At 41.7% G+C, this 27,966-nt stretch overlaps 3 protein-coding genes across 5 annotated transcripts; 2 read left to right on the top strand and 1 right to left on the bottom strand.

Moving 5' to 3' along the window:
- Positions 1-832: 832 nt before the first annotated feature.
- Positions 833-14,127, bottom strand: LOC134089601 (zinc finger protein 239-like). 2 transcript variants are annotated; one of them, XM_062544149.1, is made up of 3 exons: positions 13,986-14,127; positions 2,876-3,321; positions 833-2,187 (listed from the first exon to the last, which is right to left on the bottom strand). In XM_062544149.1, exons 2-3 carry the CDS (start codon positions 3,270-3,272, stop codon positions 1,415-1,417), a joined length of 1,170 nt encoding a protein of 389 aa, XP_062400133.1. In that variant the 5' UTR covers positions 3,273-3,321; positions 13,986-14,127; the 3' UTR covers positions 833-1,414. The 2 variants fall into 2 exon arrangements, with proteins under 2 accessions (XP_062400133.1, XP_062400077.1); XM_062544093.1 differs by lacking the exons at positions 833-2,187; positions 2,876-3,321 and adding exons at positions 9,404-11,200; positions 11,885-12,183.
- A 1,438-nt stretch (positions 14,128-15,565) lies between these two features.
- LOC134093571 (uncharacterized) lies at positions 15,566-21,673 on the top strand. Its single transcript, XM_062546729.1, has 6 exons — positions 15,566-15,675; positions 16,308-16,894; positions 18,536-18,670; positions 18,795-18,808; positions 19,939-20,007; positions 20,847-21,673. Exons 2-6 carry the CDS (start codon positions 16,357-16,359, stop codon positions 21,531-21,533), a joined length of 1,443 nt encoding a protein of 480 aa, XP_062402713.1. The 5' UTR covers positions 15,566-15,675; positions 16,308-16,356; the 3' UTR covers positions 21,534-21,673.
- Positions 21,674-22,377: 704 nt separating this feature from the next.
- LOC134093057 (uncharacterized) lies at positions 22,378-27,637 on the top strand. Of its 2 annotated transcripts, none has more exons than XM_062546435.1 (6): positions 22,378-22,865; positions 24,170-24,279; positions 25,069-25,654; positions 26,381-26,525; positions 26,798-26,931; positions 27,442-27,637. In XM_062546435.1, the coding sequence occupies exons 1-6, from the start codon at positions 22,454-22,456 to the stop codon at positions 27,558-27,560; spliced, it is 1,506 nt and encodes a 501-aa protein (XP_062402419.1). In that variant the 5' UTR covers positions 22,378-22,453; the 3' UTR covers positions 27,561-27,637. The 2 variants fall into 2 exon arrangements, with proteins under 2 accessions (XP_062402419.1, XP_062402358.1); XM_062546374.1 differs by having other exon boundaries at positions 27,422-27,637.
- Positions 27,638-27,966: the final 329 nt, after the last annotated feature.

The raw sequence follows: 27,966 nt of genomic DNA, 5'->3' as shown, positions 1-27,966 counted from the left end.
ACTCAACACAGTACTGTATAAGTGTGTACAGGCTATATGTTGACGATATTTTGCATATTTGGCAGACTAACGTTACCCTGGAGTAGTTCTCACGAGAGCACTTTGAATTGTGTCTGCAACAGACTCTGGCAATGAGTAATGATGCACATTATTTTTACCCCTTGCATTGCGGAGAACCAATCACATCGGTGTATCTGATATAGGTGGCCCAGAGGTGAGCTAAACAGATGACGACAGAGCTGCAATGTTGGAAGTCAGTAAACATTGGTCATAGTGATAGCCAATTGCGTCAAAGTCCGGAATCAGGCAGAGTAAACATTGGTCGTAGTGTTATCCAATTGCGTGCAGTGAAATGTTCAAATGCATGCTTGGTGCCGCCCCTCGAGTTGGGCACTTACATTATTTGTGGCCAGACCCTTAACCTTTCTAGATTGCCAGGGTCTGGATTTCAAAATTAGATTTGTGATGTTGAATGTTTATAGAGGAAATGTGGGGCATTGTGACCATGAATGTTTTAAAATATTTCGGAAAAATAAAATGTTTTTTTAAAAGAATGTTGCTATTCATACCATGAAGAACTTCAGAAAAAAATATAAAATTATTTAAAAAAAAAAAAATATTTGTTAAAATAAATGGCCAAGAAAATAAAGCTTGTATCAGTTATGTTGATCAAATACAACATTACAATGTTTACCATTTTGAATTTGTTTCGTACCTAGGGCAACGTATTCTGGGAGATACAAATTGAGCATGGGAATGATTTCCTTAGGTGCAAAAGAGACTTTAGAAATTATTTATTTTTGTCAACTAATTTATCACTTCTGCATGTTTAAGGGTTAACATGGCACATCTAAAAGGGGGATCTGAGAGTACTTACTCTCCAGCAGACTATCTTGCTCAGCCTCGTCTCTCTTCACACCCATCGTCAGTGTTGTCTGCAACGGGTCATCGAGTCTGTGACGTCTGTTTCACTTCTACAGTGGAGCTCTGCAAAAGGCTTTTCTTCATCTTTATCTTCACCAATCATACGTCCATATTCCTCGTCATTTGTATCTCCTTCTTTCAACAGCAGTCTTGGGCCAACTGGGTTGGTTTCAGCACAGCCGGAGGCACTTAACGGTAGATCCATGCTCTCACCAGATCGTCGAGGACCTACCAAGTCCGTCTCAGTATTACGGTGACGCTGTCGTTTAGCTGTGTGCATTGTTTGCATGTGTCCTTTAAGAGCTGAAATGTAACCAAAGGCCCTGCCACATTCGGCACACACGTGAGGCTTCTCTCCAGAATGAACCACTGCGTGGGCCTGGAGCTAAGCCAACATTCTAAACGCTTTTCCACACTGGGCACATGTATGAGGCTTGTCTCCGGTGTGAATTCGCATGTGGGCTTTAAGAGTTGTAATTCCTGAAAATGCTTAGGAGCATTTATGAGGCTTCTCTTCAGTATGTATCCGTGTATGAGCTTTAAGATATTTCATTTGTCTAAAAGCTTTTCCACACTGGGCGCATATATGAGGCTTCTCTACAGTATGAATTAGCATGTGGGATTTAAGAGTTGAGCTTTGTGAAAAACCTTTTCCACACTGGATACATTTATGAGGCTTCTCTCCAGTGTGAATTAGCATGTGGTCTTTAAGAGTTGTAATGAATGAAAATGCTTTTCCACACTGGGTGCATTTATGAGGCTTCTCTCCAGTATGCATCAGTATATGATTTTTAAGATATTTAATTTGTTTAAAAGCTTGTCCACACTGGGCACATTTATGAGGCTTCTCTCCAGTATGAATTAGCATGTGGGCTGTAAGAGTTGAGCTTTGTGAAAAACCTTTTCCACACTGGGCACATTTATGAGGCTTCTCTCCAGTGTGAATTCGCATGTGGGCTTTAAGAGTTGTAATTCCTGAAAATGCTTTTCCACACTGGGCACATTTATGAGGCTTCTCTCCAGTGTGAATTCGCATGTGGGCTTTAAGAGTTGAGCTTTGTGAAAAACCTTTTCCACACTGGGCACATTTATGAGGCTTCTCTCCAGTGTGAGTATAAATATGGGTTTTAAGGTTTGAAAATCTTGAAAAAGCTTTTCCACACTGGTCACATTGGTGGTGCAGCCTTCCTCTGCGTTGCAGGTTGAGTTCATCATTCTGTCCATCGATGTTCTGCTGCGTGATGTCTGGGTGTCCAGATACACCTGGAAGAGTTACCACAGTTACCATAGTTACTATATTTAAATGCTCAAGTCTTACTGAGAACATGTTTGTCATACATCCTACAAAGTAGAAGTATACATAATTCACCGTTCCACTGATAGCGATAACAAGAGTTAACTGTTTTAACCGATTAATAATACTATAATAATACCGCTAAAACAGCTCAAAACGTTTGCAGTGTGTTAAACACAGGGCTGCTCAATTATGGAAAAAATAACTAGATCACGAATATTATTGTTCAATACTAGAGTAGACGTTGGCTTTGTCTCAGAACATGACTATAAACTAACATTCGACAATTGCTTGAGGGTCTAATGTTGGTGTGACGTTGATTTAATGTTGAAATTCCACCTCTGACACACTGCCAACGTTGGGCCAACATGTGCTTGCCATCTTGGATATCTCCCTCACCAACCCTACTCGCGTAATATTGCTTTAGGAGACAATGACTGAGCTACAAAAACGGATATAGTTTTTAACTAAAAGGGGCAACATTTCACACCTTAAAAACAAAACTAAATAAAATACACAGATAATAAACCTCTCAAAATACACACAAAGACACACACACACACACAGACACACAAACACACAGAAAATAGCCCACCAGAAATCTCTGAATATATCACTTTTAAGATTTGTGAGATAGGGGTACCATAAAGAACTTACTTCCCGGTAAATAATCGAGCTCTGTTACATCCTCTTCTTTCTTCTCCAGTTTTGTCTGTGTTTCATTGCAGGTGACGTTGGACTCTGTGACGTCTGTTTCAGTTTTACAGTGAAGCTCTGCAAACGGCTTTTCTTCTCGACATGAAATCATATGACCATATTCCTCCTGTTTTATATCTTCCTCTTTCACCATCACACTCGAGCCAAACTCTTCTTTCTTCACATCATTCTCTGCTGTTGTCTGTTGAGTTTCACTGTAAGTAATGTTGGACTCTGTACAGTAATCATCTTGAAATGCAATCATATATTCCTCATCATTGAGGTCTTCTTCCTTCACCATCACTCTCGTACCAACTGGGGGAGTGTCAGTACAACTGGAGGGCAACGGTAGATCCATGTTCCCAACAGATCACACCAAGATAATCCCATCCAACGTTTCCTATTGCCTGTAATCAGAGCAACACAGTTAAAAATATAAATTCATAACATAAGTATATGTCTGTGAATTTATCAGGGCTTAGCTTTTTCCACTAGGAGCACAGCACATAAAAATGTTTAGGAGCACTATGAAATTTCCTTGAAAACCTTATTGCCTTAAGCAGGATGCAGATCATTCACAGCAGTGATAACCCTAGTCTCTGCTTAAACCCTCCATTCACACAGAAAATGGCTTGTCTTGTTTCTATTTCATATTTTGAATTCAGAATTTGTATACATTTTGTTAACAACTTATAGCATTTTAGGATCTGCATAATTACTTATAGCTTACAATGTTCAGTAATTTGAATACTTCGTATTGATTACACTTGTCTTTAATGATATTACAGGGGTGGTGTGTAGGTACTTTAAAAAGTACCATAGGCAGGGCTGTACACTGCGAGCAGGTCATCGCAAATGCAAGTAAAAATATATACTTTGCATGACACAGCAATCATGACACAGGAAGTAATGTGCTGTGTCATGCAAAGTGCACTGTGTCATGCCGCCATCTAGTGGTTAAGGAATATTTCACACCCATTATTATGATAATAAAAGCTGCGCTGTCAAAATTGGCACAAAGTCGTTTGGGTGATCCATGTGATAAATTGTGTTTTTCTTTTCATACTTCGTTACTTTATGAATGGAGGTGTATTATTGAGGTGCCATTTCGAATGTCATTACTCTGACATCAAGAAATAACGGCTGCCATTTTTCGTGACCCAGGGTCAATGGGGAATTCCATTGAACATGGGTCACGGATGTAATGTTTTTGTTCTCCACGTTGCGTCGATAAAATTTTGAAATTCTTGCTGTATTATGTCGGGCAAAAATGTAGATTATTATCAAAGTGAAATGGTTACTGTCAGCGGCGTTTGTTTCAGCACATAATTGACGTTTTCATTCGAAATGGTCAATCGGAATCAATGGGAGTCAATGGGGAACCGTAATACTTTTAATAGCGGCGTCCAATGAAGCTTAGTGCCGGATGACGTGACGGCGCTGCGGTCAATGCGCACTGCAATAACTATCATTTGTTGTGACTGACGACTCGCATCTTCATCCTTACCCATGATCCCTACGCAGTTACTTCCTGTCTACCCCATAATAATTAAAGGTGCACTATGAGATCCTGCTTGATCTTAGCGAGATTTCATTTGTATCTCAAATCGTATGTTTCTCCCTTTGATCAGCTTGCTGTCTGTCCACTGAATACGATGTGAAAAAACCCGATATCAAAAGACAACACAGGGGCTGTGATCCTCAAAACAAACGTTAACAACAATAGGGGCGCAGGATGTGCACCAAAACAATAACAAACCAAAGATTCTAGAACAGAGCCAGATTGATTAGTTATTACGTCAAAAGAATGAAGCTCTTGAGTTCGACGTCAGGCGCGCCACTGTGGTAAACTCAGTGCAACATTTCAGACACAGTTCAATCATAAACCCACCTAAACAGCTGTTTTTGCCGTTGTCAGCTGTTTTTTTTTTGTTTGTTTGTTTACTCGGTAATGAACTGCAAGATCTGGCCGTGTGAAAGGCACAATTTATTATTTGTTCAACTTTCCACTGAATAAGGAGGTAATAGCCTTTACTTAGTCAGATAGGCTAATGTAGGCCTATAAATGCGCTGGTGAATAGATCACATCAATTCCCATTGGGAGATTCTGTTAAGCTAGCTAGCAGGCAAACTAACTTAGCTACGTTATATTATCATCTTTTTTTTCTTATTTTCTATCCGTAGGCTAAATTAACCTTTGTTTACGGCCACTGGCGCATTACCAATCACTATAATGTAGGCTAAGTAACATGGTACGACAACTAAGCTGCTTTTAAAACGGGAGTCCAGAACAGGACCGAACAGGTGTTGTGAGTAATGAAGAAGCAGTGATCATAATCAAAATCGTAAAACACGCTGCATATGCTGCTTCCAGTGAAAGCTTGTCGTGCAGTCTGTGAAAGCACAAAAAAACACAAGCTTGATGCCTGTAGCGGTCGTTTGCAAGAAGCCTATGCCATAGCTTAATTTAAGACCGATCCAATTGCATCATATTGTAGCCTATCTTTCGTTGTCGACTGACTTGAGAGAATAGGTTCATTGTAGCCCATATTCTCTTATTTCTCTCAACTGCAACATTTACAGACAGCCTAGCTACTAACCACGACAGCCTAGCGTGAAGTTAACTTGGTCTAACGGTATTCGTCTTTTTCATAATTGGCTGCTGTGCTCTGTCGCTCATAGACAGTACTTAGGCTAAAGATGTCGCTCGCTCCCTTTCATTATCTCTAGGCCCAGGCTACTGTGCGCAAAGTGTCGAGGCCACATACAGTCGAGTTGGGACATAAAATAGTTTGACGAAGTTTAAGGTAGGCTATGTTTAGTAGGATATGGCAGCGCTATCCATAGACTATCAGACTGTTTATTTAAGGATTTCCGATGTTGTGGAAGGGAATTCGTTGGGGTCCTCCTCGTCATATTTTAATAACAAATAAAGCTAATTTCCCTCACTAGACCTAGGCCACTGGTATTTACGGGGGATTTAAAGGGGGGAAATCATTTAACAGAGACCTCACCCCCCCCCCCCCCCCCAAAAAAAAAAATGTCTGCCCGTGACATGATGAATGAATGCATCATTTTCAAGTGCCACTGTAATCGCTAACTGTAAATGGATTAATCCAACACAACTCATCGTCCAATTTTCAGTTTGCATGTTTGCCTAGGACTGCCTGTGGCCTGGCTTTTCCACTCGTTTTATAGCCTACCAGCTAGCAGTGTTTTAAAAAGCCTGACTACTTAGACTTAATGGAACAAGTTCATGGAAAACGAAATGTTTGTGCAAAACGTGTTTCGATAATCTATCCTACAGCTGAAGGTTACGTGAGTAAGTGTAGCCTATCTCGTTGTTATCCAAATGAACGGTCTTAAAGTTAGCAAGTTACAGAGGATGGCTGTAACCAGAGACACTTGCTTGAAAAATAATTTGCTATAACTCAGCTGACAGTCAGTCCGACAGAAGGGGGGAGCATAGAACGCTGATGTCGGATTTGCAATATTCCGACTCCACAAGGAACATTCTAAAATCCTGCGCCCCTTGCGTTTGTTTTGTTTTGGTGTTTATGGAACGTTAACAGGAGTGACGTCAAAAAGGATCTCATAGTGCACCTTTAACAAAGGCCCAGACACAGGCTAATTTCTCCCTTTTTACTTCACATAAAGTCCATGTACACTCCACTCATTGACTGTGTCTATGCCCATGACTGCGCTACTGTTCTACTGTTTCCGTGTAGAACCGTGGAGAAACAAGCTACATACCTCCAACAATTTCACTGCCTCACCAACTGAAGACAGCAAAATGTGGTATTTAGGTCCGATACATAGACCTAAAAGAAATGGACAAACAGACTCCGTCGTTCTCAATGAGAGGGGGCTGAAACAAAAATTCGTTTCCTGTTCATCGTACTGCGCAGACTCAAACTCATTTTGTGACGTTAGCCTGCTGTAACTCGTCTGATAGATCGAAAACCTCTGAAATTGTTAACGTTCGTTTTTTAATATTATTATTATGTGTACTTGCCTCTAGGTAATGCTTTACCATATCAAACAGTAGGCTACCGTAGGCTACACGCATTTTCACTGATCTTGCGAATGACTCTCCGTCATGGTTTTCGTGCAGGCTCACTCAGCTTCTTATCCAAACATTACGGGCGAACGTTAGCTTCCCTACAACAGACATGCTAAAATACTTCTTTACGGGAAACCAACGTAATATACGGGGAAGAAGTGAATTAATTTTGCCTTCGATACCCTATATAGAATACACAGAAGCTATAAGGGAGACAAAGGGCACATGTTACATGAAGTTATGGGATCGCAAAAAAATCTGAAATCTATGGCCGTCCAAGGGAGTTAGCAGAGTGTTGATCACCAGCTCATTTCGTGTTTCTACTTCCGGGAATATGCCTGCCCCCTTGGTCCGATATGACCTAAATATGCCACAATCTTGAGGCAAAGTAGGCAAGACACCACCGAACGAAACGTTGTTGTGAACTTCTTCTTCGTGATTGACATACTTAATGCAAATGCTGCCCCCGTGTGGAGTGGAGATTAGAAGTGGACGGATTTTGATAGGCAACACGCATCTGATATTATAATAGGCCTATTGTACATGGATTTTTTAAAAATAAGTTTGAGCCATGTGTAATGTAAATGCAGAATACTACTAAATTTTAATAATAATAATAATAATGATAATAATAATAGAAAAACGTTATCTGATATTCTCAATTCATATGATAAACTGGTTGTTCATAGGCTAATAAGGTTTGAAGTATGGACACCCGGCCTAGTGGAAAATCCAGTTTAAAATGCAGTAGGTAATCTGACTACAAGGCCTGACCCAGATTGAGTGCCCATTACATTGGGATAAATTCTAGCCAAAGAGGCTGGTCTACCTGCATGGCTACAAGTGAATGAAGGCCTAAAGAACTTCATTAGAGATATTCAGTGTCAGAGTGAAGATGTAACAAGCAGAATATAACAGAAAATGCACTTATAACACAACTAATGCTCCACCGAATATAATAAGTTAACTGAAGAGCCTTTCGTGCATGTAGCCTATTCAGAACTATATATCCTACTGATTTCAACTGGTCAGGTAGCCACTGCCAATAGATGTGGTTTATATGGGTTGGTTTCAACTTACTAACAATTGTGATGCATCCACAGAAGATCTGTGGAACGTCTGCTGTTGTGTTAAGCCAAAGCCAGAATATGAATACATTGGGGCAGGGTCCATAACATGTACAATAATAATAAAAATGGCATTTTCTAAGCCTGGATGAGTACCATACTCGGATCTTCACATAATAGGCAAATCAGAGACCTCGAACAGATGACTGGCACTACACCTGAAGCAACAACCTCGTGTCATTATAATATCATGTGTAAGCATGTGATGTTTCAGGTCTTTGGACTGTGTGAATATTTTCCCACACTCAAAACACTTCTCTTCGGCCATGTGTGCTGACTTTGACTTCCTAGCGCCGTGCTGGTGTGAACTACTTAAAATGCGGCTGAAAATAATCAAGTCGTTGTACCTAGACATATTTACTGTCAGAACACGATCCAAAAAAGTGCTAAAAGTTTGACCATTGTGATTCAAAATTGACTTGCCTATTGATGTGACAGATAACAGTTTTGTTTTGGAGTCGTGGGAGAGAGAAATGGCGGGCTTCTGCATTGTTTTCCGAGGGGAAGAGTGCTTTGGAAGGCTAATAATAAGGTAAATAATTCCTCCCAATAATATCAAGCTTTGCACTTGCAGCTGAATAAAACAATTATCTAATCGTAAATTGTTTTTTGAACGACAGTTGTAACTGGCAGCTTTAGACCTTTAGACACTCCTTTCAGGGGAGCTTGTGCGATGTCTCAGTGAATATTTTTGGAAGCTATATAATGTTAGGCTGTTTATCTGCTTTGCAATATATATAGCAAGCAGACACTGTCCCTCAATCCCATTCGGATACGAGTAGCCTAACAACAAGTCTACACTATGACACCTCCCTGCCCCCACTGGAGTTGTGAATGAATGATTTGGCCGAAACTAATTTAAATATGATCGACCATTAGGAGTTTCAGCTGAAAGTAATTTCACACATGTATGCTTAATAACAAAATGTAGTTTTTCTTGTGTGTAAGCTTAATTTACAACGAATACATGAGATGGGCTTCATTTTGACCATTTACTGAAATGGAATAAACGTATAAAACAAAATAAAAAAAAAACAGCAGAAGTTATTTTTGGTAAATCGATAGTAAGAAGTGGTTTATTTACAGCAAATATGTAAGAAAATACTTATACATTAGTCTAAGCTTTAAAATGTACAGGCCATAGTAGATATACAACTATAAATGTACCTAGACAAACTAAGTAAGCTCAAATAAACACATAAGAAAAGTTTTCAAACTTCACTTTTACACAGCCTGCTGAAGCCAGAACGGTTGTGTTTGAAGAAAGGTGTGATCCAAGAGGTGTGATCCCCCCCCCCCCCCCCCACTGCGACCGCATTCAACAACATTCAAAACACAGCCTTGGTGCAGTCTTTGTGCATTTGCCACAGACATGTCGCTTGCATGTCTGGCAGATCTCAAAAGTTTTGTTCCAGCATCTGCCAACCTGACACTGTCTCCTTTTCGCAGGCGGGGAAGGAGTTTCAGGCAAAAGTCGCTTACGCGATGCAGCCCCCGCTGCCTTCGCCATTTTCTGATTAGCACACAGCTCCTTCACCAACTCAAGAATAAATTTCCTTCTGATTATGGAAACGTTCATGCACTGCTTATATAGAATGTGTGCATTAATTGCAGCCAGGTCTAGAAGGTTGTAAAAAACGGCGACAGGCCAACGACGGGTCCCTCCTTTTACCGAGTACAATCGTGCCATCTGATCCATAACATCAACACCAACTTTTGTGCTGTTGTAATGGGAAATAGTATTTGGCCGTTTCTTTGCGCCATTATCAATCGAAACTGTCGGATGCATTGTGCTGAGGATGCATACATTTTTCTTTGGCTTTGCCTGGTATATTGTGAGTGTCGCGTTTCCAGCCTTCAGCACCTTGGTGGAATATCTTTCAGACTGTGCCTGTGTGCATGGGGGCATCTCTCGTCTGATTTTCTTCATTGTGCCGAGGATAGTTGTTTCGTGCACAAGGAGATTTTTAGCCAGTGCAAGCGAGGTGAAGAAATGGTCTGTTGTGACATTTCTTCCTTTCCCTAGGAAAGGCTCCATCAGGCGCATCACGACATTTTCGGATAACCCTTCACCAGCCGGCCTACTTTCGTCTTTCCCTAGATAGGGAAATGCGTTCAACATATATTTTGTTTGAGAATCAGCAGCCACCCAGAATTTGATGCCAAATTTGTCTGGTTTATTGGCCATGTATTGCGTGAAACGACAACGCGCCTTGGTCGGGAATAGCTGCTCATCAACCGTTATATTTTCACCGGGAGTGTAAGAAGCGATGCTGTTTCTTACAAATTTATCGAATATCTCTGATATCATGGCAAATTTATCTGCTACGAGGCGGGCAGACCTTGTGTTCTTGTCGTCAAAACGCAGATAACGCATGATGTCTCTAAATTTCTGTCGAGACATCGTCTCTTTGAAAATAGCATTTCCCAAGTCAGCCGACCAATAGTCATCCAAATTCATGCGTTTACCGCCCGTAATGCCTCTCAGATAAATGAGACCCACGAATGCTTTCAGTTCATCAGCTGTTAGTGTGAATTGATCAGCATTATTTCGATCAGCCTCAGCCTGAGTGTATTTTCGAATCGTTTCCCACATTTCTGTGTCAATCAAACACAGCAAACTGCTCAGTGGACTTCTGACATTGTCCTTGGCATAATCTGTGGGCCCTGGGGTTTCTGTCATTATATTGCATTCTCGCGCTCTGCCCCGAATGCTGCCTGCAGTTTGTTCAGCCCACACCGTACCGTCTCTGGCTGTCTCTTGAAATGAGCCCCCATAATCAATTTCAGAGTCTGACTCTGAATCTGAATCAGATTCAAGATTCAGATTGAATTCACCTTCGTCCTCTCTCTCATCATCGCCATCCGACACCTCACATGGTTCGCCCTCCGATTCCATCTCATCAATGTTCCACAGCAGGTCCAGCGCTTGCCGGGGAGTGTATCTCCTTCTTTTTTTAAGGTTTGAAAATCGTGACGAAGCTTTTCCACACGGGGCACACTGGTGGTGCAGCCTTCGTTTGCGTCGCAGGTTGAGTTCATCATTCTGTCCATTCTGTCCATTCTGCTGTGTGATGTCTGGGTGTCCAGATACACCTGGAAGAGTTAACATAGTTACCATATTTAAATGCTCAAGTCTTACTGAGAACATGTTTGTCATACATCCTACAAAGTAGAAGTATACATAATTCACCGTTCCACTGATAGCGATAACAAGAGTTAACTGTTTTAACCGATTAATAATACTATAATAATACCGCTAAAACAGCTCAAAAAGTTTGCAGTGTGTTAAACACAGGGCTGCTCAATTATGGAAAAAATAACTAGATCACGAATATTTTTGTTCAATACTAGAGTCGATGTTGGCTTTGTCTCAGAACATGACTATAAACCAACATTCGGCAATTGCTTGAGGGGCTAACATTGGTGTGACAAGTTGAAATTCCACCTCTGACACACTGCCAACCACTACCAACGTTGGGCCAACATGTGCTTGCCATCTGGGATATCTTCCTCACCAACCCTACTCGCGTAATATTGCTTTAGGAGACAATGACTGAGCTAGAAAAATGTATACTGTAGTTTTGAACTTAACGGGGCAACATTTCCCACCTTAAAAACAACACTTAATACACAGATAATAAACCTCTCAGCACACACACACGCACACGCACACGCACACGCACACGCACACGCACACACACAGAAAATAGCCCATCAGAAATCTCTGAATATATCACTTTTAAGATTTGTGAGATTGGGGTACCAGGAAGAACTTACTTCCTAGATAATCTGTTTCAGTTTTACAGGGAAGCTCTGCATTTTCTTCATCTTGAAATGAAATCATGTAACCCTGTTTCTCTGCTGTTGTCTGTTGAGTTTCACTGTAAGCAATGTTGGACTCTGTACAGTAATCATCTTGAAATGGGATCATGTAACCATGTTCCTCATCACTGAGGTCTTCTTCCTTCATCACTCTCGGAACAACTGGGGGGGTGTCAGCACAACTGGAGGGCAACGGTAGATCCATGTTCCCAATAGATCACACCAAGATAATCCCATCCAACGTTTCCTACTGCCTGTAATCAGAGCAACACAGTTAAAAATATAAATTCACAACATAAGTGTATATGTCTGTGTGAATATATCAATGAATGAAAACAGATCTGTAGAGCCATTTCCTTTTTAAAGAAACCCAAAGAGACCAAAACAAAACAAAACAAACTACATGAGTCGGAACATGGTGCGAAGAGGAAGCCTTTGGCTGCTGGAAGTATTTCTGAGTATGTTGCTCCCTGGAATACACTGCCAGTCCCTACCAGAGCATGAGCCTCCCTCTCTACATTAAAGAGACCCTATGCAACTTTCTGCAGGAGACGATCGCTCCTTGTTTACATCTGGAAGTCTGAGACGAAGAACTGCGCTTGCAATTTATATACATTTAAATATAGCCTATACATGTATAAATATACACGCTAAAGCTGTCGGGGAAGCTCTGCAGAGAAAATGCAAGCATAAAACGAGCGAAAACGAAGAACGAAACCGAAACCAGAGATGAAATCGCCAATCCTGCATAGTTCCTCTTAAAAAAAAAGCCTCATGATGAACTCTTCAGGCGAATCTCCTCTCGTAGCATTACCTACAACTCGACTGGCTAATTCTAGCACTTGCCTGACTACTAGAAATGACACTTGACTGAATGGAAGAAGCAGCAGCAGCAGCAGCAGCAGAAGTGGCAGCCGTGGCCTACTGGTTAGGGCTTCGAGCTTGTAACCGGTAGTCTAGAAATCTAGACGCCCCTAATGGCAGCAGTGCCCTTGAGGAAGGCATCTAACCCCCCCACGCTCCTCTAGAGCCGCTGCTGGGCAGGCAGCTCACTGCTCTGGGTTAGCGTGTGCTTCACCTCACTGTGTATTCACTGGGTGCTGTGTGTGTTCACTAATTCACGATTTGGGATAAATGCAGAGACCCAATTTCCCTCACGGGATCAAAAAAGTATGGGGTTTAATATGATGTCAGTCCACTCTTTGTAGCTATAACAGCTTCAACTCTTCTGGGAAGGCTTTCCACAAGGTTTAGGAGTGTGTTTATGGGCATTTTTTTACCATTCTTTCAGAAGCGCATTTGCAAAGTGATACACTGATGTTGGATGAGGAGACTGGCTCTCATCCTGCGCTCTAATTCATCTCAAAGGTGTTCTGTTGGGTTAAGGTCAGGACTCTGTGCAGGCCAGTCAAGTTCATAACACACTCCTAAACCTTGTGGAAAGCCTTCCCAGGAGAGTTGAAGCTGTTATAGCTACAGAGTGTGGACCGATGTCATATCAAACATGGATTAAGAATAGGATGTGACTGAAGTCTATATGGGGGTCAAGGCAGGTGACCCAATACTTTTTGGCAATATTGTACTTAGACTCATCGCTAACTTGTGTCATTCTAACTTCATCATTTCCCTGTGGGGAGTTAGCTGGCTAATGTCAGACCTCAAGGTAGCATGGCTAATGGGGATTTGGGGTTAAAATGTTATAGGTAAAACCAATTGTTTTCGTTTTTCCGTTCTCTGTGACATGTATGTAAAAAATAACCAGATTTTGCAAATGAAGAACGTGCATGTCGACTGTGAAATGTTGAATCGCTAATGCTCGCACTGCAATAGCATTTGTTGTGACTGACGACGCATGTTCATCCTTACCCATGATCCCTACGCAGTTACTTCCAGGCTACCCAACAATAATTCACAAAGGCCCAGACACAGACTTTCTACTTTTTTTACTTCACATAAAGTCCATGTACACTCCACTCGTATCTTTTCCTGTATGCCCATGACTGGCGCTACTGTTCTGCTGTTACCGTGTAAAACCGTGGAGAAACAGGCAACTTACCCCCAACAATTTGACTGCCTCACCAACTGAAGACAGTAAATGTGGTATTTATGTCCGATATGACTTGAAAGACTGCTTAAATCCGCCCAAAATGCCACAATCTTGAGGTAAAGTAGGCAAGACACCACCGAACGAAACGGTGTTGTGAACTTCTTCTTCGTGATTGACATACTTAATGCAAATGCTGCCCCCGTGTGGAGTGGAGATTAGAAGTGTATGGATTTTATAGGCAACACGCATCTGATATTATAGGTAATATTGTACATGGATTTTTAATACGTTTGAGCCATGTGTAATGTACGCAGAATTACTAATAAAAAATGATTTAAAAAAAAAACGCTATCTGATATTCTCAATTCATATGATAAACTGGTTGTTCCTTTAGGCTAATGCGGTTTGAAGTAGGCTACCCCTGGCATAAATTATGGAATCAGCAGTCTTGGAGGATGTTCATCCAGTTGTTTAATTTTTTTTTTTTTTTTTTTTTTTTAAAAAGCCAGATCAAAGACATGACACAAAACTAAGTTAGTTTCAAATGGCAACTTTCTGGCTTTAAGAAACATTATAGGAAATCAAGAAAAAAAAAAAAAAAATCAGTAACAGTTGCTTGTTTTAGACCAACCAGAGGGGAAAAAAATATGGAAACACTCAATTCCAAGGAAAAAAATATGGAATCATGAAAAACAAATTGACAAAAGAACACTTCAACGCACCACTACTTTGTTGCACTTCCTCTGTCTTTTATAACAGCTTGCAGTCTCTGAGGCATGGACTTAATGAGTGACAAACAGTACTCTTCATCAATCTGGCTCCAACTTTCTCTCCAGTTGCCAGATCAGTTTTGCAGGTTGGAGCCTTGGGATGCACCATTTTCTTCAAATTCTACTACAGATTTTCTCTTTATTTGCAAATGCGTTTGTTCATTATCGTTATGGGCAAACGCAGTGTCGGGGTGAAGAAGAAACAGAAAATACAGTTATGACACTGTAATGGTCCACCAGAAATAAATGAGCTACCTGAAGAGCAATTTCGTGCATGTATAGCCCATTCAGAATGATATCCTACTGATTTCAACTGGTCAGGAAGCCACTGCCACTGATATGGTTATAATGGGTTGGTTTCAACTAGTGATCTCGGGCATACTAGAAGAATTTCAAACATCTAATTGGGACCAGTTGACTGATTCCAGACTACTGAATTGTCAACTGGAATTGCCACTATATATATATGTATGTATGTATATATGTATGTATGTGTATATATATATTTATATAATAGCCTAAAGGAATCAACCAATTTATATTTGTGTGATTCACCTCACTGTGTGTTCACTGTGTGCTGTGTGGTCACTAATTCGGTTAAATTGGGTTAAATGCAGAGAACTGAATTTCCCTCACGGGATCAAAAAAGTATATTATTCTATTCTATTCTATTCTATTCTATTCTATTCTATTCTATCAGTAGCCAATCAGAATATCAGATCAAAATCTAAGCGCGTCTAAGCTCCACTCCACACCACATGGTGGCGGCATTTGCAGTAACTATGTTAACCACGAAGAAGAAGCTCACAACAACAAGCAGGAACATTTCTTGGAGTACGGTGTCTCGCCTACCACGTTACCTCGAGACTTTTGGGCGGATTTAAACAATCTTTCAAGGACAAAAATACCACATTCACTGATTTCAGTTGGTAAGTTACTTCGCGGTTTTACACGGTAACGGTAGATCTAATGTAGATCTGTTCGAACAGTAGAGCCAATCATGAGTGCAGTGTTGAAAAAGCTCAAAGCTTTCCTACGAGCTCTAAGCTCAGATCTCAGATCTCAATCATTACATGGACTTGATTAGCCTGTGCCTGGGTCTTTGCGAATCATTGTGGTTTGCCAGGAAGTAACAGCGTAGGGATGCGATGAAGCAAAGATAGGCCAAAGCAAGATACTTCGTCGTAGTTCGTGCAGTAGTAGTTAATTGCGAATTTTCTCCAGACTGGAATGCTCAGAAATGCTAAATGGTCAGAAGGGTTTGAGGGTCATGGAACTGTGTCCAAACTCCACATTCCTAACTCTATGTAAGCCTATCGTTAACTATCTTTGGATGAAGATGTGAGTTATCAAGTCACAAAACAAAATACTAGTTGCTGCAGTGCGTGCAACTTGGCTCGACCTAGCTGAAATCAAAGATCCGACTCATGTTGTTTGCTTTGCTCTGCTTTGTTTTGCTTTCAATGGGTTTCTTTGAAAAGAAAATGGCTTTGCAGATCTGTTCTATATCATATACTTGTGTTGTGAATTCATATTGTTAACTGTGTTACTCTGATTACAGGCAATAGGAAACGTTGGATGGGATTATCTTGGTGTGATCTGTTGGGAACATGGATCTACCGTTGCCCTCCAGTTGTGCTGACACCCCCCCAGTTGATCCGAGCGTGGTTGTGAAGGAAGAAGACCTCAGTGATGAGGAACATGGTTACATGATCCCATTTCAAGATGATTACTGTACAGAGTCCAACATTAGTTACAGTGAAACTCAACAGACAACAGCAGAGGAACATGGTTACATGATTTCATTTCAAGATGATGATGAACTTTTTGCAGAGCTTTACTGTAGAACTGAAACGGATGTGACAGAGCCCAACGTTACTTACAGTGAAACTCGACAGACAACCGCAGAGAATGATGTGGAGAAAGAAGAGTTTGGCCCGTGTGTGATGGTGAAAGTTGAAGATATAAAAGAGGAGGAATATGATCACATGATTCCATGTCCAGATGAAGAAGAAAAGCCGTTTGCAGAGCTTCACTGTAGAACTGAAACAGACGTCACAGAGTCCAATGACACCTGCAGTGAAACGCAGACAAATTTGGAGAAGAACGAGAAGAAAGAAGAGGATGTAACATATTATCTTCTGGGAAGTAAGTTCTTTCTGGTACCCCTATCTCACAAATCTTAAAATTTATATATTTAGAGATTTTTGGTGGGCTATTTTTTTTGTGTGTTTGTGTTTGTTGTGAGGTTTATTATGTGTGTATTTTTTTTGTTTGTTTTATTTTTATGGTGTGAAATTGTGCCCCGTTTAGTTAAAAATGAAATCTGTTGTTGTAGCTCAGTCATTATTTCCTAAAGCAACTGATAATATTACTTAAAATAATTCTACCTACTACCAGTGATGGACAGAACTCGATAGTAATTAATAATTGATAATAATAGTCCTCAGTGGTACAGCAGTCAACAAAATAGCAGTGGCAGATTTATTGTAATTGTTCTATGAAACAAAAAAAAATCTAACGTTGAAAGGAAGCAGAATTATTTTGAGAAAAAGGAAAATCTCAAATAATCTATCTATTAAAGCAAGGAACGTCTGTCTGTGTGTCACTCTGTCTGTCTGTCTGTCTGTCCCACGCATAACTCTCGAACCGCTCATCCGACTGACCTAAAATTTGACACGGGTATTGCTAATGCCATGCGTGAGTGCAGTGCGAAGTTTGGTCGTTGTTGGACAACAAATGACAAAGATATCGTTAAATTAAGCGAAATACAACTCTACCGCAATCCCACAATTCTACCGCTCTCGCACTAGCCACTCCCCCTCACTCTCACTTACTCCAGCATAGAAACAAAAAAGCCCATTTCGCTGACACTCACGTTGCCAATCATGGAAATTACGATGTCTCACGTAAACAACGGACCGTTTCAAGATTGTTCATGTTGGATAAACATGCTGAGTCTGACACACATGCACCCGGCTGTTACAGTCACATGCACCAGGCTGTTACAGTCACGTAACGTTGCATAGCTTAGGCTACTCAACAACCGCGGTTGCCTAGCGCTTCTGTTGCCTGATCAGGCCGACACACACGTCGGTACCATTCTGTTAAAATTAGCATTTAAAACAGCGGCTCTTCACTCTATCTGGACATCGGCTACAGGCTTAACATTCATTCAAACATCACTCCGAGTTTATAGCACTGGCATATGGCCATGGTCATGCGGTTAACTTTAGACTATAATTTACCAACAACAGCAAAAACGCACGGGTATGTAACATGTGTCTAATATTGCCATTAGCTGCAACTCAAACGCCTTTCCCCTTCACTTTTTTACTTTGCAAAGACAGTAAAAAGCTCTAACTGCACAGGCCTGATTCTACATCATCACCAATCTAACATGATCTACCTGCATCAACGTCATTGGGTAACATGTTTCTTGGAAAACATTGTTTGCACGGGCACTGCCCTAGTAAATGAATAATTTAACCAAAACATGTCGCTCACAATTATTGGCACCCCTACTTGTAATACCTTCTTAAGCCTCCCTTTGCCAATAAAACAGCTTGTAATATTCTTTTATGACACCCCATAAAGATGGAGAATACAAAGCAAGTGATTTAAGACCGTTGGTCTTTACAAAACCTCCTCAGGTCGTCTAAATTTGACTAAAAACACCTAAAGTGTAGGCCTAACATATATAGATGCCACAACATCTGTCATACACTGCCTGCTATTACAACATGTGCACTGGAGTCCTCAGCTCCTAAACCCACCTGTTCCCTACAGACCCCGTGTCTCTGGCCCAGATGAAGAGGGTATCAGTGGTGCTGGTGGACTGCTGCAGACCACAAGGACGACGAGTGAAGAAGGAGGAGGAGATGCAGACGCAGACCAACGGAGATGCAGAACAACCCGAGACCAGTAAGATACCAGAAACCATACACACACACACACACACACACACATATTAATCTGTGACTGTTGATATGGCTGAACCCAGACAAATCTATTCTAATGTAATTCTCATTCTTCATTCCCATTTAAGGTGCGACACGGCAGGTGAAAACATTTTTTGATTTTGGGACTCCCTCTTCCAGCGCCACCAAGACTCTTCTCCCATGCAACGAAATGTAGCCTAAATGTTCTAAGAGTAAAAACTCGGAGCAGCACAGAACTTAAACTGGATTAAAGGGATAGTTCGGGTTTTAAGACACGAAGTTATATGGGTTCCCTGTCAGCAACGTTGTGCATCAGCACTGACTTACCCCCCGACAGCGTCCTGTGAGCCGAGATCCAGCCGGTTTTTGATGCCGGACTATTTTCTTCAGCAGGTTTCTGGGGTCACGAAAGTAAAGTGTTTTTCTTCTCAAAACCATATGCGTTCAACAGAGTGATATATTTGCACCACAAAAACGTTGTCCAGCTGTCAGTAGCGCGCAGTGATAGGAATCGCGAAAAATAAGTAAGTGATAACGAGGTTTGAATTTTTCCTGGACAACGTTTTTGTGGTGCAAATATATCACTCTTTTGAACGCATATGGTTTTGAGAAGAAAAACACTTTACTTTCGTGACCCCAGAAACTTGCCGGACTACTTTCTTCACCATCAAAAAACGGCTGGATCTCGGCTCACAGGACGCTGTTGCGGGGTAAGTCGGTGCCTATGCACAACGTTGCTGACGGGGAACCCATATAACTTCGTGTCTTAAAACCCGAACTATCCCTTTAAGGTGCACAGGGACTAACGTTTCGATGCTTCATGCATCTTCCTCAGAGTAGTAGGACTCTGAGGAAGATGCATGAAGCATCGAAACGTAAGTCCCTGTGCACCTTAATTAAAATCCAGTTTAAGTTCATCTGTGCTGCTCCGAGGTCCCTTCTCATCTGATGCACCAGATGTAATGCTGCAGAAGCGCGGTGGATCTACTCTTTTGTGAAAGTAGCCTAAATGTTATTAGGCCTTAGGAGAATCTTTGTTACTTTGTGCTGTCCATTAATACAAAGTATTAAACAACGCAAAACATCATACATCATATACAGCCTCTAAGATTGGCCGCGTTTCCCAGATTCGTTAAGAAGCTCTTAAGTGCTAAGATCTTCTTTGGAGCGTCACTTAAGAGCGCTCTTAATGAATCTGGGAAACGCGCCTATTATCTGCCGCCTCTAATGTCTAATGTGTCTGTGTTACAGACTGCAGTCAAACGTCCGCCAGCGTCACCTTTGCAGCAAGGTACAGCAAAGCGCCACATCAAAAAAGTTGTAAGTACTATCCTGTATAGTCTACAAGTGTATAATAGCCAACAAGCCAGGCATCCTCGCTTAACTAAGCCATGACTCGTGACTTTTGTCCATTTCAATACAGGCATCCTCGCTTAACTAAACCATGACTTGTGACTTTTGTCCATTTCAATACAGGCATCCTCGCTTAACTAAACCATGACTCGTGACTTTTGTCCATTTCAATACAGGCATCCTCGCTTAACTAAACCATGACTCGTGACTCTATTTTTCAATACAGGCATGCTTGCTTAACTAAACCATGACTCGTGACTTTTGTCCATTTCAATACAGGCATCCTCGCTTAACTAAACCATGACTCGTGACTTTTGTCCATTTCAATACAGGCATGCTTGCTTAACTAAACCATGACTCGTGACTTTTGTCCATTTCAATACAGGCACCCTCGCTTAACTAAACCATGACTCGTGACTTTTGTCCATTTCAATACAGGCACCCTCGCTTAACTAAACCATGACTCGTGACTTTTGTCCATTTCAATACAGGCATCCTCGCTTAACTAAACCATGACTCGTGACTCTATTTTTCAATACAGGCATGCTTGCTTAACTAAACCATGACTCGTGACTTTTGTCCATTTCAATACAGGCATCCTCGCTTAACTAAACCATGACTCGTGACTTTTGTCCATTTCAATACAGGCATGCTTGCTTAACTAAACCATGACTCGTGACTTTTGTCCATTTCAATACAGGCACCCTCGCTTAACTAAACCATGACTCGTGACTTTTGTCCATTTCAATACAGGCACCCTCGCTTAACTAAACCATGACTCGTGACTTTTGTCCATTTCAATACAGGCAGCCGTTTCCAACAGGCTGCTGTGTGACGAGGAGGACTGGACGCCTAACATGGAAAGCCGTCTCGCCGCGAGGAGAGCGGATCTTACCGCGGAACGCGCTCGAGTTTCCCAGCTGCTCGCTGAGAACGCACTGTTGAAGGCTGACCTGTCAGCCAGCAGAGCGGAGACAGTCAACCTCCGACAAGAGATGCAGCACCTGAGCGAGACCAGTCTGATGGAACTGCTCGTGCCGGAGATGAAAGCCGAGAAACCGATCCGCGGATGTGCCGTAACACCAGCGCCAGAATTGGACTCTTCAGCGTTGTCGGATTGTCGGAGGTCTCCGTCGGCCCTTTCCTCTTTCATGGACAGCATCCATGTGCCTCATCAGTGGGCAGACGTCAGCTTGCGTGCTTTCGGACCAAAAGACCACGTTAGACTCCACCAGCAGAGCTTCGGCCAAGTGGGCAGGTACGGATGCCTGCTCTTCAGGCACGTCATCTCGGAGGAGAACTACCAGGCGTGGAGCAAGACCACAAACTGGGACGGTTCCAGAGGCAAGCGAGCGCTGCCTCAAAACGTGAAGAGCTTTGTGATCTCCACACTGAAGAAACAGTTTCCTGACATGGACAGGGGGAAACTGAAAGAGAGTGTAGACAAGATCAACGAATTCTTGCGTACAACACGCAAGAATTCCCAAGTCTAGCAATACAATACAATACAGTTCATTATTTTAATAAAAAAAACTATCTTTCTGACTTTAGACCTGTTATTGAAAATGTAAGGAGTAGAAAGCACTAATACAGTATGTGTGTTAAAAAGTAGCATATCTGACGTTATTAAAGTAGGCCTGACGTTATTAAAGTAGGCCTATCTAATATCACCAGAAAATAATGCCAGATACTATCACAGGAACTGTGTTGAAGGGAAAATAATCACCTCATTGGGTCGAAATAGGCATGAAGAGGTTGTTTTTAACCAGATTGAGGTTGGGCTATACAGGCCTTAATTCCACATCATCCCTAATAAATAAAAATAATGGCATGTGTTCTGAATGTAAAGTGTTGGAGGATGTTAACTCTTTTATTTAGATGTAAGGAATTTGACCAATTTAGACAGAAATGGAGATACTGGCTTAATTAAAAATATTTTTTTGTTTCTTTTCTTTCTATATTAGATTTTTATGATATAATGATTTAAGGTGTCATTTGCCAATGTCATGCCAACAGGATTTACTGAATGAAATGAACAGTATCATATTTACCAACAGGGATTAACATTTCACTTTGTGTGGGTTCTGCCCATAAAGGAGTTGGTGGTAATGAGGAAGCAGATACGCTGGCAAAAGAGGCATCAACAGAATCTAGGGTTTTTCCCTAGATTCTGTGTGTTTTTGTTTGTTTGTTAGTTTGTTTTAAACCTAGTTAACTATATAGTACAGTAAAATATAGGTACTACTCCCAGTCCAGATGGTGGCGGTAATGCTCCATAAAAGCTGGCTGCCACCAACCGCCATAAACCCAGAAGTAGAAGAAGAATGGAAAGACTGTAGCGCGCAGCGCGTAGCGTTCGTTCTATAAATATAATACGCTGGAAAGTCTTGGGGTCACTTCTTGCTTGTAAATAATGGCTCCAAGTGGCTCAACGTGTGCCGTTGTCGGCTGCACAAACAATACGCGAAAACTGAAAGATTTTATGCATGGGACATGTTTCCAACATAAACAGACCCGCTTGATCTGTTGCCCGGCACCCTACTCACTTCATGCAATGCCCAAGAACGAGACGAAAACAAGAGAATGGTTAGCAGCACTAAAGCTAAAAAACCCACCGAAGAGAGTGTATGTATGTTCTTACCATTTTATCGACCACAAACCAACTGAGCTTCACCCGAATCCGGAGTTATTCCTTGGTTATAAACGACCAGTTAAGAACAGGCGAAAACTTATCAGGTGCTCTGATAACTTGGAGGTACAAGCTAACGCGAATCAGACATTAGCATGGACCAGCAACTCGGAGGTGAAGCACGTACAAGATCCTCGTAAGTAATTCGTTTTTAATGTGATGTCTTGATTTTGCATGATGGCATAAATATCTTAACGAACGATTGTAAAATCTTGTAGACCATTAAACAAAAAAAATGCATCAAACATGTAATTAAAGTGTCGGAAAAACTTTGAGACCATGAAAGAAAAAGTAATTGAAGTTGTTTGCCACTCTGATTAAACATAATTTGATTCCATATTGTGCGCGTTTAGATTGGGTAAACCCTGATCTGCCGGCGGTTTGGATTTCGCCCTGCAGTTCAGGCTGGAAATCTGTACAGCCATCTCTCTTGCTTCCTGTCCACGTCCTCTGGGTCCGATCACAAGCTGGCTTATTCACTATGCACACCCATATCTTTGGTCTGATTGGTTGAAAAACTATCCAAAGGCATTTGATCTATTTGTGCTGTAGAAATAAAGCGTGCAGACTCCCCAGACTGATGTTTATTCTGAATAGATTGGGTTTAGTATGGTGATGGTCAGACTAGAATGTAGAATGTTTCTACAATTTGGCTAACATACATCAGTCAATCAGGGCCTCGCGCTGTGTATCCCTATTTAATTGTGTGTGTCTCCAAAGGCATTCAACTCGGCTGTGATGTTTCACGCTGCATTGACCATACACATGGATTGGCTTTAAACAAGCAACAAAAAAATAAGTGACAGAGAATTTCCTCTGTGATTTCCATGGTGATGCATTTGTTGGCATCTCCAAAAACCATGGCGTACCTGGCAGGGATGTGACTAGACCCAAAACTCTACTGGGGCACAGTCCAATCTAATGATGATAATAATAATCTGCTACCAAAGAGGCAGCAGGAGCTAGTTAATAACTGTATCTTATTTAGTGGGGCCGTAAAATGGGTCTAGTGATGCCCCTGGTACCTGGCGGTACATTTTTACCAGGTTACAGCTCAACATGCTGGTGCACGGTGCAGCTACCCCAGCCAGTCGCGCCACAGCTGGCGCCAGCCTCCACTTTTATATTATAGTGCGCCTCGCATTTTATAATTGCCAAAGTGTGTCCTGCCTGTTGGCCCCAAAAGGGCCTTGCCTTTGCCTGGTGCCACAGCAGACTGTTTATTGCGCACGCAAGCCATTGAAAATAATGAGGCGTGTGCCCCCTATAGGCCTGCGGTTATTATTACATTTTCAAACTTTAAACTAGCACTTACAGGTGCCTAGACTTTTGCATAAAGCTGTACGTAGTATTGGTATTCCTATAGATAACATTACTTACCTGCTACTTAAGTAGTAACATTAGACCCGAAACCTGATTCGATTTTCATTGTCAACTTAGATTGCGGTGGGAACGCCTCTTCTGACGCCACCATCCAGCCAGAGACCAGCGAGTGTTCCGTCCAGGCCCGGCGGGAGGCCCCTGGCTTACTGGATCACGGCTATGCGAAGGTCAGTCGTCAGCAGTGTTGGGAAAGTAACGCACTACTGTGATTCCACTACTTTTAGCGGTAATGAGCATGTAACGCAAGTATTTTGTTTAAATCAATTAATGCAATTGCTGAAATCAATTAATGCAATTGCTGAAATTTAAATGAGTTTGTTACTCGCGTTACTCTCTTTTGTGAAAAATGAACACTTGCAGACACTAAGGAGGTCAGTCGTCAGGCAACAAGACGCAGTGTGGCATAGCGTGCTTACAGCTCTGCGTTTCACTGCGTTGAGGGAAAAGTAAACAAAAAAATGAGTGATGTCACAGGCTTAAAGGAGCCTCACTACCTTGACAACGGTCTGTTTACAGTGTGAGAGGGAGAGGGATATCGGTGCAACTCGGATGTCTTCTTTAGTGTTTATGTACAGTAGATGGTGCCAAACATCATTGCTAACGTTTCGATGTACAGACATCTTCATCAGAGTCACTGGGAGTTTAGGGAAAAGCAAACCATAAATGAGTGACGTCACAGTCTTAAAGGAGCCTCACTACCTTAACAACGGTCTATTCACAGTCTTATGATAACTTGTCTGATTTTGCTGACTAGGGAGAGATACAATTAGGATTAGGAAAAAAAGAAAGCATGTTTGTTGCCTTCAACAGTTGATATGTTGTCTTTGAACTATTCTCAGTTAAATATAGGGTTGATGTGATTTGTAAATCAGCCTTCTTTTTTTTTATTCAAATTTCATGATTTTGAGTTGTAGAACGTAATCATGTTGTTTTGTATTCTATTTCAAATATTCTAGGGTCTGATGGTGCTGGTGCTGCTCCCAGCTCAACCAGCGTACAAAATGGGCGACTTGCATTCAGACCGGCGGGCCGCCTCTCTACATTTGGGTCAGAACGAGCCTTCAGAGCCTGAATGGACAACTAGACAAGCAGCATCCACACCTCCGGAGGTCTACGAGTCTGCTGACGAGAGACCAATGATGAAGTCTGAAGACTTTGCTGGGAACATGGAGCCTTCAGAGCCTGAATGGACAACTAGACAAGCAGCATTCACACCTCCGGAGGTCTACGAGTCTGCTGACGAGAGACCAATGATGAAGTCCGGGAACATGGATCTCGGACATCCGTTTAGTCCTGTCTGTAACGTCACTGAAACGCAGCAGGATTGCCAGTTGAGCGTGTTTGTGAAAGAAGAGGTAATAGAGGAGGAGGAACATGATCATGTGACTTCATGTTCAGATGAAGAAAAGCCCTTTGCAGATCCTCAGTTTGGAGCTGAAACAGAGTCCAACGCTAGTGACAATGAAACACAACAGACAGCAGCGGAGATTGAAGTGAAGATTGAAGAAGATGATGAGCCAGAACTGGATCATCCGTTGAGAAGTAAGTATTTTCCGATCCTCCTGTTAGCTGTTAAAATCCCTTGTAACCATGTTGGGGGAAAAAAATAGAATGTTAGCCATAGCAACCATGAGGGTGTCTGTGGCCTACCGGTTAGGAAGATGGACTTGTGATGGGAGGGTGGCAGGTTCAATCCTTGTGGGGTGTCCTACGAAGCTTGATTAGTGGCTGAACCAGATATTTTGCACTCAAAGCAAAAGTATGCTATCATATGAAAGTTGCTCTGTTTTAGCATCACCAACCCGAGATTACGCTATTGCTCAGAAATGTGGAAGAAATAATTTTTTAGTATAGGCGGGCTTGTGCGTTTCACGATTGGCCAACATCAGTCATCTCAACACCTACAGCGTACTCAGATCTGAGCTGAAAGCATAGTTGTATAAATGCATCACGTAAATGCTATCATAGTATCACTTAACTTTATACCCCAAATCAAGTTTGCCTTGAGATGGGAGAAATACGGATTTCAATGTTGGACTTCCTGCTTTCAATGATGTAAAAATCATCATTTACGTCATCGAAAGCAGGAAGTCCTATTCATGGGTTTCATTGAAATCCATATTTCTCCCATCTCAAGGCAAACTGAGGGAATGATGTACGACCATTCAAAAACATGACTGGTTTTCTAAAGATGCAAAGCTTAATGCTAATCGGTGAAGTGTCCCTTTAAAGAACTGAAATAAATAACCATGTCTTTCATAATGTTAGGACTTAAAGGCCGACCGAGCTGTGACATCTCCCGCGACATTTTGGAAGCCCATTTGACGGATGGGGTGAAACCACCAGAGATTGCTCGTCTCTTTGGGTTATCTACAAGCACAATTCGACGACGAATGGAGCAGTACGGTCTAAGGTACGTTTTAAAGGTTCGCTTGTGTCTGTATTCCTATGGAAATCGCAGTTACACTTTCAACATAAAAAGTTAATCATAAGAACAATATTTTTTTAAAATAAATACTGTCTTTAGTCTAGACAGTAGAAGAAGCAGATACGTTTGATGAAGCTGTTGAAGGCTACAGTAAGCTTTCTTGTGGCTAGTGGCCTTTAAATCCGTAGCGAACCATACAACAACCAACGCACGAGAAACTGAATCCCCATTCTGTCTCTCTGTTTTGTGCTTAACAGAATGACAGATTTATACACTGACATTCAAGACAACCAGCTTGACCAGATTGTTTTGGAATACCACAGGATGAACCCAAACGCTGGGTATAAAACGATGTATACCTACTTGAAAAGTCAAGGGATTCGAGTGCCATGTAAGTAGGCCTAAGTCTAGACAGACACATAGACACAGACACAGAAAAGACACACAGACACAGAAAATAAACAAACAATCTCTGTGTGTGCAACTTGGCAACAGAACAATTCACATGGCTAGTATCCCTTTCTGAACTCGCTTTTAGCACTGGTCAGGGAGTGGCTCTGATTCTGGCCCTGACATCCAGTAACAGACAGGCCTACTCTTTCTCAACTTTGCCTCAGAGTTGCCGCCCATTGTGACATTGTAACACAGTGGCTAGACATAATTTCACTGCATTTTTTTACACCTACAGTAATTTCCCGCATATAAGCCGCATTGTGTATAAGCCGCAGGACAGTGTTTTATGCAAGTTTAAAGAAACAAAACCATATTAAATGCCCCCTGTATTAACCTCATAGCTGAAGAAATTTTGCAAAATCAATGTATTAGCCGCGGCTAATAGTCGGGAAATTATGGTAGTAACTATACACATGTTGTAAATAAAGTATCTTTGTATCCATGTAAGGTAATCGAGTGCGACAATCAGTGCGAAGAGTGGATGCAGAGGGAACTAAAGCTCGTCGGATGTCAATTCAGGCATGCATCCGTAAGCAGTACAGTGTCCCAGGTCCCAACAGTCTGTAGACGGTAACCAAAAAATTGATAAGGCAAGTTTCTCACAAAAGACAAATAATGTAGTCTAAGGTAGTCAGCACACTTGAAATACAATACAAAAATGAAACAATTTGGAAACATGATAAACTGCATGCAATGCTGCAAAAATACATTAAAGGGATAGTTCGGGTTTTAAGACACGAAGTTATATGGGTTCCCCGTCAGCAACGTTGTGCATCAGCACTGACTTACCCCGCAACAGCGTCCTGTGAGCCGAGATCCAGCCGGTTTTTGATGCTGAAGAAAGTAGTCCGGCAAGTTTCTGGGGTCACGAAAGTAAAGTGTTTTTCTTCTCAAAACCATATGCGTTCAAAAGAGTGATATATTTCAGGGGTGTGATTCTTCCGTTTTTAAACGGAATTCCGTTTTTTCAGGC

Source organism: Sardina pilchardus, chromosome 1 (assembly GCF_963854185.1).
Source record: "Sardina pilchardus chromosome 1, fSarPil1.1, whole genome shotgun sequence".
In the NCBI taxonomy this organism is placed as follows: domain Eukaryota; kingdom Metazoa; phylum Chordata; class Actinopteri; order Clupeiformes; family Clupeidae; genus Sardina; species Sardina pilchardus.
The sequence above is the reverse complement of the archived record's forward strand: the minus strand, read 5'-3'. Positions and strand labels throughout refer to the sequence as shown.

Excerpts from the sequence above, each read along its gene's own strand:
- LOC134089601 (XM_062544093.1), bottom strand. The coding sequence starts at position 12,134 with ATGGATCTACCGTTGCCCTCCAGTTGTGCTGACACCCCCCCAGTTGTT. Across the intron at positions 11,201-11,884 it reads TGAAACAGATTATCTAGGAA|GTGTATCTGGACACCCAGAC; the intron begins GTAAGTTCTTCC and ends TAACTCTTCCAG.
- LOC134093571 (XM_062546729.1), top strand. The coding sequence starts at position 16,357 with ATGGATCTACCGTTGCCCTCCAGTTGTGCTGACACCCCCCCAGTTGAT. Across the intron at positions 16,895-18,535 it reads AACATATTATCTTCTGGGAA|ACCCCGTGTCTCTGGCCCAG; the intron begins GTAAGTTCTTTC and ends TGTTCCCTACAG. Across the intron at positions 20,008-20,846 it reads AGCGCCACATCAAAAAAGTT|GCAGCCGTTTCCAACAGGCT; the intron begins GTAAGTACTATC and ends ATTTCAATACAG.
- LOC134093057 (XM_062546374.1), top strand. The coding sequence starts at position 22,454 with ATGGCTCCAAGTGGCTCAACGTGTGCCGTTGTCGGCTGCACAAACAAT. Across the intron at positions 26,526-26,797 it reads ATGGAGCAGTACGGTCTAAG|AATGACAGATTTATACACTG; the intron begins GTACGTTTTAAA and ends TGTGCTTAACAG. Across the intron at positions 26,932-27,421 it reads TCAAGGGATTCGAGTGCCAT|TATCTTTGTATCCATGTAAG; the intron begins GTAAGTAGGCCT and ends TTGTAAATAAAG.